A 13178-nucleotide genomic window follows, 5' to 3' on the forward strand; every position below is an offset into this window, starting at 1 on the left:
CTGGACTAAAATACCCACTGTCATTTAAATTTTTTGATTACATCACCTCGCGTATTTCCTCGGAATTCATAACCGCACAATTTCACTTTGATTTTTCACTGAATACTTGTAACTGCTCGCTATGAACTCTAGCCTTACACTGATATACATTTTCGCAATGTGATCACCGGTAATACACATTGCAAAAAAAATTAATAGTTTAAAATAAACAGAAAGTATTCACCGGTGAGCACAGAATAAAAACAAGCTTAAACGTGTAGGGAGCATAACTTTTATGCGTGGTAAAAGATCCCGTTGTAATTCAAAGCGCAACATATATATTTTTGCTTGTCAACTGGGAGTAGTTTTTTGTTGTGATCACCGGTGATACACTGGCAACTATTAAGTTAACAGAGCTCGGCCTCTCCTCAGGTTTATCTTTGTTATTCAGTCACACCTTACGCATTCACATGCTTTATATTTCGCGCTGTTTAAATTTGACAGCAAATATACTGCCCCGATTTGTAGCAGAGGAGACCGTGAGACAAGGGTCGTACTGGGTCAAAAAGTGGAGAAACGTTTATGAAAGTGTCGACATAGTGCCCCTGTCTGACTTTTCTTCCGCATCGCTTAATATGAGCATACCAATTTTACTAGAGAAGTTGATTCAAAAAGAGTTTGCAGACTATGCCGATAATTCTTTTCAGTCGTCACATGATATTTACTCCGACTTGCTCCCTATGTACTCTATCTATTTTAACGATGAGTATTCTGCATACGCCATAAGTGTGATTTTCCGAACAAGGGGTGGCTTGTTACATCTGCTCGATGTTTTAAAAATGTTTTTTTCCAAAAACTGTTCTATGTGCAATTTATGTGTATCTGAAGACACCTATCACTTCATTGGGGTATGTCCTATATATAAAGATATACGGTTTAATTGTTTTGGTGAGAAAGTTTTAGATCTGCAGAAGGTGGTAAATATCCTTAAGGGTTATAAATATAATTCACTCTTTGTTTATATAAGAAATTGCTTTAAGTATAGAGAACTTATTGTCAAGGAGTTTTCATAATTTAGTTGTTTAGTTATAAGTGATATTAAGACACATTGTTATTGTTATTGTCTGGAACTTTTTTTATTTATTTTTATATATTTATAGTTTGATTCATTTTGCATTACTTTTGTATTTACTAGTTGAGAGAAAATAAATAAATCACTACTACTACTACTGGCAACTGGGGGTAGTTTTTTGTTGTGATCACCGGTGATACACTGGCAGTCAACGTGTTAGACACACCAAAACCCCTATTAGTAAAATGTCCATTCAAAACGGGGAGAACGGTGAAACTCAATATATGTAGGTAGATTTCAACACCTTCATACAGATGTTGTTGGGCCTTTGCCGATTTCAAATGGCTACAGATACGTATTAACTATAATCGATCGAAAATACTCGCTGGCCAGAAGCTTACCCTCTTAAAGAAGCAACGGCAAAATCAGTAGCTTCTGTTTTCTTTAAAGAGTACATACGGCGTTTGGTTGCAAATAAGAGGAATTGCACTAAATTCGTTACAATATATAAAAATAATTTAGTAGTTTTGTTTGTTAAATCAAATTGTTAAAAAAGAAAATTTTAATATAAAAAATTTGTTCATACAAACATATATTGAACTTCATTCATGAGCATAATTTTTAATAACATATTGTGACGAATATTAGCAACACTAAGGGATACTATCATCTCTAATCCGATGCTAAGCAGTGACTTGTATGCACATCAATAAATCAATCAGTTTGATTTAAGACGCTATCTGGGGAGCAATAGTAGTGTTATTTTGAAAGTACTTTAATAAAGGCCATTTTGCATTATTGAAAAGTGGAGTTATTTATTCAACAGTTAGTGATTCGAACGTTAGCAGAAGGTTGCAAATAAGAGGAATTGCAGTAAATTCGTTACAATATATTGAGCTTCACCGTTCTCCCCGTCTCATCCTTCTTTTTATCATAAGATATTGAGTTGATAACCTTGGTCGTCAGACCACCTGTCCGACAAGGCGGGCTCAGTGGCATAATATTTAATATGCGAAAGAAAACCGTCCACCACACAGGGTGCTTGTTATGTTGTGAGTCCATCGTTATTCCCAGAGGGTCCGCATAACACCCTGGATTAGGGGGGTTGGCAGTTATAATACATTGGTTTTGATAGAAAGTTATTAGCAATATATGCAACTATTAAACATTTTACATACATATAGAAGGCCGCAAATTTAGAGTTTATACAGATCATAAACATTCAAGGTATGTCTTAGATTCAAAAGTTGAGCGTAGTCCTCTTCAGACAAGACAGCTTGAATATATTGCTCAATCCACCATAAAACATAATTCAGGCAAGGAAAATATTGTAGCTGATATGCTTTCGCGCTTTCTAGAAGTATAACCTTTAGATACTGATGAGTATAACATTAGAATATTTTACGAAGAACTGAAGAAAGATACATTTTTAAAAGATTTTATAAGAAACCCAGACGGTATTTATAAATCGAAAGAAATAGATGTTCCTATCCTCAACTTTAAAATTTTTTGTGACGAATCGAAAGGAATTACTAGGCCATACATACCGCAAAGTCTCTGTAGAGTAGCATTTTCTAAATTACATAACAGAGCTCATCCTGGAACTAGTGCTACACGACATTTAATGAAATCAAAATATTTTTGGTCATCTATGAACAAAACATTAAATGAATGAGTAATGGTTTGCACAAGTTGTCAAAAATCCAAAATATTTAGACTACCAAAACTCCTATTAGTAAAATATCCATTCAAAAATGTAGATTTGAACACCTTAATACAGATATTGTTGGACCTTTGCTGATTTCAAATGGTTGCAGGTATATATTACCTATAATCTATAACACTGCGGAACAAATTTCCACTTTTCAAAATTTTCCAAGGAAATTTTTATCACATTAGATGTAATTTTGTGTGCTGATTTCATAAACCATATTACTTTTTTTGTAACGGCTCTAGTTTTCGAGATATTTTCGACTACCCGAAGACTTATCCCACAGGAGTAGAAAAGTGCACAAACAAAAAATGCAACAATTTACAAAAGCAAACCTCAATTTCATTTATTATTTGCCCTTTGTTCTTTAATTTTAAACTATTGGTTTTTGTATTTGTTGTGTATTTGTTGTTTCATTTAACGAAAATAAGAAGGACTCAGCGAAAGTGATCGACATTATTTTGTTTTTGTTTTTAAACTTTGGTTAAATTAAACAACAAATACACAACAAATACAAAAACAAATAGTTTAAAATGAAATTGAAATTGAAGTTTGCGTCTTTCGCTTTTGCACTTTTCAATTACTGTTCGTTCGTATTGGCTTTGACTAAGAGTATTTCTAGTGTTTTCCTATAACATATCCAAATTTTTTCGTGACTTTTATTTTAAAATTAATACAATTAATTCTGATTCTAACAATCGCCACAAAGGACGGCGCTGTTTGAATGATGCAGATAGTTTCTGTGTTGTTTGTGGTGAATATACCTTCATAAAGTTTCGTAAAGTGATCATGGACTTTGTTAAAACAGGATATTTCAATTACTTTGGAGGGAAAATTTGCGACGAAGAAAAGCCATGGGTGCCAAAAACTGCGTGTCAAAATTGTGATCAATTGTGAAAAAGATCAGCTCTCAAATTTAAGACACCAATGATTTGGCAGGAACCTACGAATCATCATGATGACTGCTATTTTTGTGTGGTAAACATTACTGGAATCAACTCGGCAAACAAAAACAAATGGTCCTATCCAAAATTTCCTTCTGCAGGGTGAAAGATTTCACCAGGATATTGTGGTGAGTTGTTTGTAAAATTAAACAAAAATACTAGCTGGATAGCGCTTATGGTCAGCGCAGACATCAGATTGATTTTTATTCATGAATACTTTCTATTTTATAGTAAAATTACTTACAATACTATTACAACATTTACATACTTACATACTAGAAATAACTACATTCCATTTCATATGTGGCAAGTCAGCAAATATTTCTTATGACGTCCCATTGACAAACAGACACTGGCGATCGGGCATTCTAACCGGCACGTGTGCTTGTTATTGTGACTCATTGGGCAAGGGTTTACAAAGAAATGCAAATGGATATGCTTGTTGTTGTCGGCATTCACATAACGTTGAACTCCCGCTGTGTTGGAGTGAACGTAATTTATGTGGGTCAACATTGTAATATGAGTGCAATAAGACTATGTATGGTCGGTATTTAAATAATCATAAGAATGCATTCATATCCTCCTCAGTCCCGAGGCATAAATAAGTGAAAAACCAATATTTTTTATATTTGTTTAGGTTATATTCTTCTAAATTAATTATAAAATTCACATTTTATTATTGTAACATATAAGGATTCTTAGCACTGGCAGGTGCAGCCAGCTGGACATTGGGCTCGTAGGCCAACGAAAAACAAAAAACCGTTTTAAACTAAAAAGTATTTCAAACAAAAAGGACGAATAGGTTAAATTAGAAAAATTTCAAAACATTAAGTTAATTTCAGTAATGGTTGATGTAATACTAATCTTTTATGAATGGAATTCCATAAAACAGTGTCTATCGCTAGCAATGCACAAAAATACATTGCAAGAAACGCATTTAAATCTGGTCTTTTGGTTGCATCCTTCCTTACGGCATCTCATAAATTTGTTTTTGTCCTGGACACCACAGATGGGCAAATGTCCTCTTGGGTTTCGATGTCACTACGGCCTCTTTTACCAGCACATGCGGACAAACATTCTCCTACGTACATCTTAAAATCTAAAAGGTCCATCAACTCGGACTTCTTCGCACCAAATGAAAATTTGTCGTTTTTATAAAGAAGCCAGGAGTTACAGAGTGCGAGATCGATCAAGTGCCAAAAAACTCGCAGGGGCCACTTCTTTGTTCTGATATTAATACAGTAATAAGATATCAACCTGTCTGCAAGATCTACTCCGCCCATTGACGTGTTGTAACTTGCAACCGTATTCGGACAATTGACACTTATGTATTTTTTGGCTTTCTTATCCCATCGATTAATAGATATAATTGGTGTTGTTCCGGTCGAAGTGGTCGCTAAAAGAACCAAACGACTGTCCATCCATTTCACAACCGCTACTTTCTCATCTTCTCTTACAAACTCATTAAAGGTACCTCTGCCTCTTTTCAGAAGGTCATGTTCTGTTGAAAGTTTTCATCACAGCTCTTTGGGGATTCGGTTTTGTTAAATTGTACCAGTAGCAAATATTTCTTTTTCCATCATAACATCTAGCAGCTTTATCGATGTAAAATAACGGTCAGTAAATATTTCGCTGCCTTTTTTTATATTTTCTGCAAGTCTTTGCACTACTGTTCCCCCGATACCAAAATCGTGGTTGCATTTGTTATTGGCCAAGTTTTTGCTCCCTGGTAAATGAAAAAGTTCAATACTAAACCATCTGGACTAGCAAGGACAAAATTTTTCAAACCAACCGGACAGGGTTTTCCCTTAATATATTGTTTCAATTGAGTGGTACCGGAGAATGGAATCATTTGTTCATCGATGCTCAGTTTTGCTGACTTTGGTAGGGATTGGCATTTTTTCAAAACGGTTTTTATAACTGGTTCAACCTTCCACAATTTGTTGTTTTCTTTTTCCTGTGGAGTAGCTCTTAAGTTGTCGACGAAATGCATATAATTTCTTAATTTAAAAAATCGATCCCTTGGTATCTGTGTAATGGCTGGAACTTTAAAAGAAGGTCGGTAGTACATCCTTACGCGAAGAAGTTTCATGCAACCAGCTAGTATGTGGGCCCCACATAATTTCTTTTACTCATTAGAATTTGAACTCAAATCTTGACCATTTTGTAGAGCGTACATATTACTCTGCTGTGAAATTTCTCTCCAAAAATTGTCATCAAAATATTCCGAGAAATATTGGAAAGGTGTCCACTCAAATCTATCCTCTGCGTCCCATGCCTCGTCGGTAGCGAGCGCACTAGCCCCGTCTGGTTCAGCAATATTATCTTCTTCATTATCAGATTCTGGATTGTGGTCAGAATCGGAATCACTTGAAAAACTCATATTTGAACGATTAGGAACGAAATCCATGTCTTCGTCATCGGACAAACGTTCAAAATTACTGTCCATGAGCATCTCCATCACTTCTTCTTCTGTAAAGCGTCTTTTCGACATGATGGCTACTAAATGTCCAGCCCACTGAACAGTTAAAGCAGCATTTATATTTTAATGATATAAATTTATGTGAAAGATTTCTTACTTACCTAATAGATGAAGAATGTTTCTCTTGATTTTAATAAAATATTAAACTTTATTTGAAGAAATAAAGCGAAAATAGTAATTGAAAGTACATTCAAAGCGAACACCTGTTTTTTTCGAATAACTGTTCACTTATTGGATTGTATTACGACAGGGTTGTTATGCAAGCACAAAAAAACGATTCAATTGTAAACTTCAGATGCCCAGCTTTCCACAAAGTTGGATCGAATTAAAATTAATTTTAAATTGTTTATTCTATGTCCACCTAAAAAGTGTTTGTTTATTTATTTTTGTATCCGTTTACATTTGCTTGACATGTTTTTTTTTTTTCAATAAAAGGGTTGCTTGACTGTGTGATTTTTTGTGCTTAAACATGTTTTTTTTTTGTTCTTTTGTTTGTACATTTTTCTTTTATGTTTTCAAGTATAATGTATATATGTACATTTGTATGGTTATGTGCTCGTGATTACGAATAATGTTTTGCATCAAGTGTTATTGACGTTTGGTCTTACATATTAGAGTTTTAAGTGTATTTTGCACAGCCGGTATTTAAGAGCGTCGACTCACTTAAAAATCGGCATTTGTTTACAAATTATTTTGGAGTAACCGTAACTTGATGCCAGAGTGACTTTATATTTACATGCTTTTTTTTTTCTTTGTTTGTTTACATTATTGATGACGAGTAAATTGGAATATTTATATTGTGGTAGTTTTGGTTTTTTTTTCAAATCCGTTGTGGTTATTAGCAAATATTCTATACTGTTTTTAACCTATTCTTATGAATTATATGTGGAGGTTAAAGTAATAATGTTTCCTATTCTATTCTACCGGAGTTGAAGTAAAAAATATTTTTCCTAGAATTATGACTTCTCTAAAAACGAGGTTTCTTAACTGAAGCAGCCCATACTTAAATCTATTGGTGGTTAAAGTAAAGTATTTTTCCTAACATGTAAAATTATGACCTCTTGGATGGTGAGGTTTTTTTATTGAGACCCAGGCAATAAATGTTTGTATTTATACAATTTTTTTTTAACTAATTCCGCATATTATTCAAAAAACATTTTTTTTTCACTTGATATTTTTTCATTCATAATAAGGTAAATCTGTAATAAATTGCGTTGACAATAGAGGGGTTGCTGACGGAAGAGCGGGGTAGCTATGTATTGGTAGTAGTTCTATTAATGAATAAGTGGAAGGTACAGTGGGTGCAAACATTTTTCGTATCCTTAAATGTTCTTTTTATATTTTCGATATTTTCCCTATTTTCCAGCAATTTCTTCGATCTTATTTGTCATGCGATTTCTGCGGCGGCCACCAAGGCAGAATCGTCATAACTTTTATGAAGAATTACTTTTATTTGTATACCGGGATTGTCACATGCACAACCTTTTTGGTTAGTGCAATTATTTTATCTTTGAGAACTTGGGTACCAATTATTATTTTATAAATTCACCTACTGCAGTAAATATTCAATTCTTAATCACCAATTTGTCCCTCAGGAAAACTGTGTTTTTCCTTATAAATTTCAAGTCCTGGATTGCCGGCATTTCTTTTATGTCTGGTTGAATATTGTCCTAAGTCAATAACTTCCCCAACAATCTGGTTGCTTGAAAGTTTTCTACGCTACCATTTTTCTATCGTAAGATGAAAATGAGAGCGACTAGTCTTTTATTGCAAATTTATATAGCGCTTCACATTTATTTTTATATGTTCTCTTTATGACTTATCTTCATGATTTTTTTTTTTTGTTGGTTTTTTGTAAAATTTTAGTATTTTTTTTTCATTAGGTTTTGCTTACTTCCACTGTCCTAGAATTTCCAATTGCTTCATGACCATCTTTGTCAGGAGCACTCAAAGGAATTTATGCAAATTTTCGATTTGCTATTAAACTTTGGCAGGGTTAATGAGTCTGCCTTTACTGTTAATTTGAATTGCTGATTGCTCTTCCTCAGCTTTGGGTTTGGTTTAGGTAATGGGTTGCAAAAATTGGTGTTTCTTAGATACGATCTGTAGCGGGTTTTACCTGCCTATATTTGTGCTTCATATAGTTTTTGAGCATTGTTCGGCCGCTGTGCGTCTAATCCTGGAGAGGTGGGCGCACCGGGGTCGATCTCAATGGGAATATGGCGTGTGGAAATAGAAATAGGAGAATACGAGATTTCTCGTTATAATGATATGTTTTATTGGGTAGCTAACAAATATACAGGAAAATATATTACCTTGTGAATATGTGACTACGGCAGAGATCGCTGGCGGCAGATGTGTACGCGTTGGCTGTTGAAATCAAAGAGGCCGGTTGTATAGCAAGCTACAACCGTTGACCCGCAAAATCCTCCGTTTTGGAGGGGAAAGGCAACCACACATCAACCCCGACATGTATATGCATGAGTGCTGACAAAAGCACACATACACGTGCATGTACATGCATGCACATGCATGAGGGTGATGGTGTGGGTGGTTATAAATTAATTCGAGTATCGAGTATCGATTTGCAGAGTTGCATTGGGGGGGTCGCAATCAGATGCGGAAAAGTTAGGCATCCTGCCTAAACATGCCGGCCCCCCTTGCGATACGCAACATCGTTTTCCGCCAATGACCTCCGCGGAAACGAGAAAAATTATTATGAGACTTACACACTAAACTTAATCTAAATAAAGAGTTCGTCTGCGACGCAAAATGGCCGGGAATCCCTTTCGACTTGCGTAGCATGCCACCTGTGCTAAGATGAAAGAATTAGCGGTTATGAACAGTGAAGTGAATATTTCTTGCCATTGAATTATACATAATTCTTAACTATAGAAATTCAGAATGTAATATGTGTACTGTCGATGGCCAGTAAGGCTGGACGAAGAGGCCGAGGTCTCCGTTCCAGAGTGGCACCATTGTTTGTTATTCTTTGGTTTTTTTTTTTGTCGGTCCGGATGGAGAGGCCGAGGTCTCCATTCCAGATTTGCGGTTTTTTTGTTGGTTGGACGAAGAGGCAGAGGTCTCCGTTCCAGACTCGAGGGTTTTGAGGTTTTTTCTGGGCTGGACGAAGAGGCCGAGGTCTCCGTTCCAGCGTATAACGTGTCGTGTCGCTCTCAGGGCGACTGTGGCATTTTATGGATGTGCCAGGGCGAGTGGCCGTGAGGTTGGTTGGGTGATGCGCGTTTTCGCCGCAGCGCATGTATTTCGTCAGTTGTGTATTATATTAGCCCTACAAAACACCTGGTTACAAACCCACCCACGCCCATGCAAATGTGACTACGAATATAACCTGTCACCGTAAAATGACTAGTCAAATGACGTGGAGCGACGAGAGCGTTTTTGCAGAATAGTTAGTGCTGTGATTTCGAGCAACTTATATATTTCAACATAACCAGCAAGATTGCGGTGTGTGGGAGGTTTGGAGCGGACGTGATTCCAAGCCACCCGCGCAAAATTACTTGTTTTCGTGATACGCGTGGTGTTTTATTAACAAGCGTACGTTAAAATGTGAATAAACCGAGTTTAAACGAACCGTAGCGGCTGACGACGGTATTGGTTTAATTTTGTGCGACAGCTCATGACGAATAGCGAACATCGTAATTAAATTGGAAAGTGTACCAACTGCCGGTGCTTGCGTGCAGATTGGCGATGCGTTCTTCACGACGCGTTCTATCTGCACGTATCATTTTGAGATGGCGTGCAACCCTGTCGTGTATTTATTGGTCAGCTGACAGCTGGTATGGTGAATTTGTGGCGTGCGAATATATATACATATATGTATTTGCTTGCCCTTGAAAAAAAAACTAGGTCACTGGGGCAGTAGCACACTAGGCCGGTAGAAACAGTTCACTTTTCCCATTTCGGGATTTTGTCTTGTCGGAATTCTTTAATTTCGGGACTCGGATTGGTTTTGTACCGAGCCCTTATAATGACTGTTTGTGATGTCCTATTGACACAATTGAGACCGATTACGCCAGTGTTGTCGCTAATTTTTGAGGGAAATTCTTATGCCAAAGTCACGGTTCCTGATATGTTTTTCGCCAAGCAGGTGGTCGCCAATTTACATCGCAAGAAGATTGGTCATAAACGCATGTTGGTTTCATATACGCGTGAGTCATCACAAACCGATCTCAAAACGCTACGTTGTCAAGTAGCTGGACTACTTAAGGACGTACCATATTACACGCTACCAATGTATAAGTTCCGTGAGCTCTTTCAAGCGCGTTTCAAATCATCAATAAGCGTTTTGGATCTTTATAAATTACCTGACATCTGTACTATAACCGTCGATAATTACGAAGAGAAATTCATTGGCCTGCAAACGGGTGTAATTAGCACGTTGGAGAACTCGCCGCTAATGGAAGGTCTACAGCACAGTGTACCCTATTGCACAGTGCATTTCCAGCGCGAACAACATAAAGGCTGGGCCGAGCAAGAAATTGAACCATTGCCCAATGTATGGATGACCATAGCGGTCTTACAAAAAATTATTTATCCATTACTTAAAAATCATCACGGCGATATACCGATCGCTTCATTGGTACACTGTATATCCGGAGCAAGGGGGGCCGGCATGTTTAGGCCACCAAGCTAAACCCAAGAATGAGCACTGCCAATAGTGACCCAGCCTAATGTAAACTATTTGTGTTTGCTTCTATCTACTTTCGCGCACTAACACCAACGCCTATATATGTCCGTGCAGGCGTATGTGTACGTGTTGGTGCGCGACTTTCCAATTTAACTTTCCAATTTAACTTTCGTTCTATTACCCCTCAAAACCGCTTTTCGACGGAATTGAAGGGTGAACGCGTTTTACAAGAAAGAAACTCTTTCACTTCTTTTTTGGAAACCTCCGTGCCAACTGCAGCCATCAGCCCTGTCATAGGTAAGCTTTTCTTTTTAATTTGTATAACCTAACCTATATATAATCAATTAAAGTGTGAATTAGCTTTTGTATATATATATTGTGAGTTAGCTTTGAACTAGAAGTAATTAAAAGCAAAATTGTCTTGGTAATAATAGCCCAGAACAGGGGTCGACTGCTTTAGATAAGAAAGTTGCATGGAAGCTGTATTGTGAGTTGAGTGAAAAATAATCTTAAAAATAAAAAGGACGATTCTACATAGAGAATTGTCGTAATTTGTGCTTATTGGAAAGTGAATACCAAATATATGTAGATCCAAGTCTCGAAAAAGTGTGAAAACGAAAATAATTTCATATAAGTACATATCTTTTTTTTTAAATGTGGCCGAAAGTTTAATTGGTGCGTGAATTTGTATGCACAACTGTTTTATGTGCTTCAAGATTTACAAATAACTGCAACCTGCGAGTCGATTTATTGTTCCAGTTTTAAGAGTGTTGGTATTCGTTATTTTTTCACCTTTAATCTACGTCTGAGCAGCACATCCATCGAACTCGGGTACCCTAAACACACATAAATATATCAAGAGCTAAAAATGTCAGCGTCGCGTGCAAATACACCACCGTCCGAAACAAATGATCCAACGTCACATAACAACAACAACGTCAATAGCAATAATAGTGACACAAATCACAACAACAATTCGAAGTTGAAATCATCACAAAGTAATGACGCAAGCAGTAGTGAAAAATTTTCACCAGATCAGGATATATTTATAAATGCAGCCGATGGTTTACCCAGCAAACATCCAACTCTACCCGATGGTGAAGTAGATAGCGAAAATGAGCAAGATGCTGTAGATCCAGATTCTTTTGATGATTTACCAACATCCATAATTGTAACAAATATACACTCTGAGGTATTTACAAATCCTGATCTAAAACAAGAAATGGAAGAACTTTTCCGCACATTCTGCGATTCAGCGACCTTTCAATGGTTACGAAGTTTCCGACGTTTACGCGTTAACTATGATAATGCCATAGCAGCAGCAAATGCGCGCATTAAATTGCATCAATACGAATTTAATAAGAAAACCGTTATAACATGTTATTTTGCACAGCCGGTAACACCAGTTTCTAATAAAAATTTACAACCACCAGCGCCAGTGAAACAGTTCCTAATTTCACCACCCGCTTCACCGCCAGCCGGCTGGGAGCCACGAGAGGAAAATGAACCATTAGTTAATCATGATCTTCTAGCAGCATTAGCCAGTTTGACACAATCGTATGCCACGACAAGGGCAGATCATACAGATATTCTTGAAAGATTTTCCTTACGTTTCTCTAGCGTTTCCTAGCACTTTCATGCATTTCCTAGCAATTCTTGCGTTTCCAACGTTACCTAAGATTCCCTTAGTTTCTTACGATTTCTTCTTGAATGGGGGCTCAAAACTTAAACCTCACACGTACCAACAATGTACGTGCCCTTGTACTCATACAATTTCAGAACTTTTCTCTGCTACGCTTACATGGAACATTTTTTCTCCTCTAGTGAACTTTAGAGTTTACTTCGTCTTGTAACTATAGCGCTTCGTTTTGATATTGACCTATGCAACCTCGTTTTATGCCCAACTCTTATCCCTTTTTTGTCTAAACTAGGTTCTAGAGTGCTCTGACTCGTCTCCCAAAACGATTTTTATGACATTACTACATAATACATATGCTTTCTGTAATTCATCTCTATCTGAATTAGGTCCCTAGAGTGCCTTGACTCCCTTACCTAAATAGACGACCGTTAGATACTTGAGGACTGGGTTAAACTTTTCTGCATCTTTGTCTTATCTAAACTGCTTGCGTAAAGCCACTAGAGCTAGGTTACTCATATCACTACATCCTACACCTCTTATTTTCCCATGATGCCTTCATTCATAATTTCGCCCTTAAAAGGCTTACTCCACAGTTACTACAGTGAAACTAAACAAAACGAATTCGTTATGAATGCCAATTCAAGCAGTTTTTCCAACCCGGTGAAACGAAAAACTACCTGAGATGCATAGACAACGATTT

General features: G+C 36.7%; 1 protein-coding gene across 1 annotated transcript; it reads left to right on the forward strand.

Moving 5' to 3' along the window:
* Positions 1 to 11240: 11240 nt before the first annotated feature.
* On the forward strand, positions 11241 to 12469 carry LOC137241763 (protein sarah-like). Its single transcript, XM_067769181.1, has one exon. It carries the CDS (start codon positions 11708 to 11710, stop codon positions 12467 to 12469), a length of 762 nt encoding a protein of 253 aa, XP_067625282.1. The 5' UTR covers positions 11241 to 11707.
* The last annotated feature ends 709 nt before the right edge of the window (positions 12470 to 13178 follow it).

This window comes from Eurosta solidaginis, chromosome 2 (assembly GCF_040869045.1).
Source record: "Eurosta solidaginis isolate ZX-2024a chromosome 2, ASM4086904v1, whole genome shotgun sequence".
Lineage (NCBI taxonomy): Eukaryota > Metazoa > Arthropoda > Insecta > Diptera > Tephritidae > Eurosta > Eurosta solidaginis.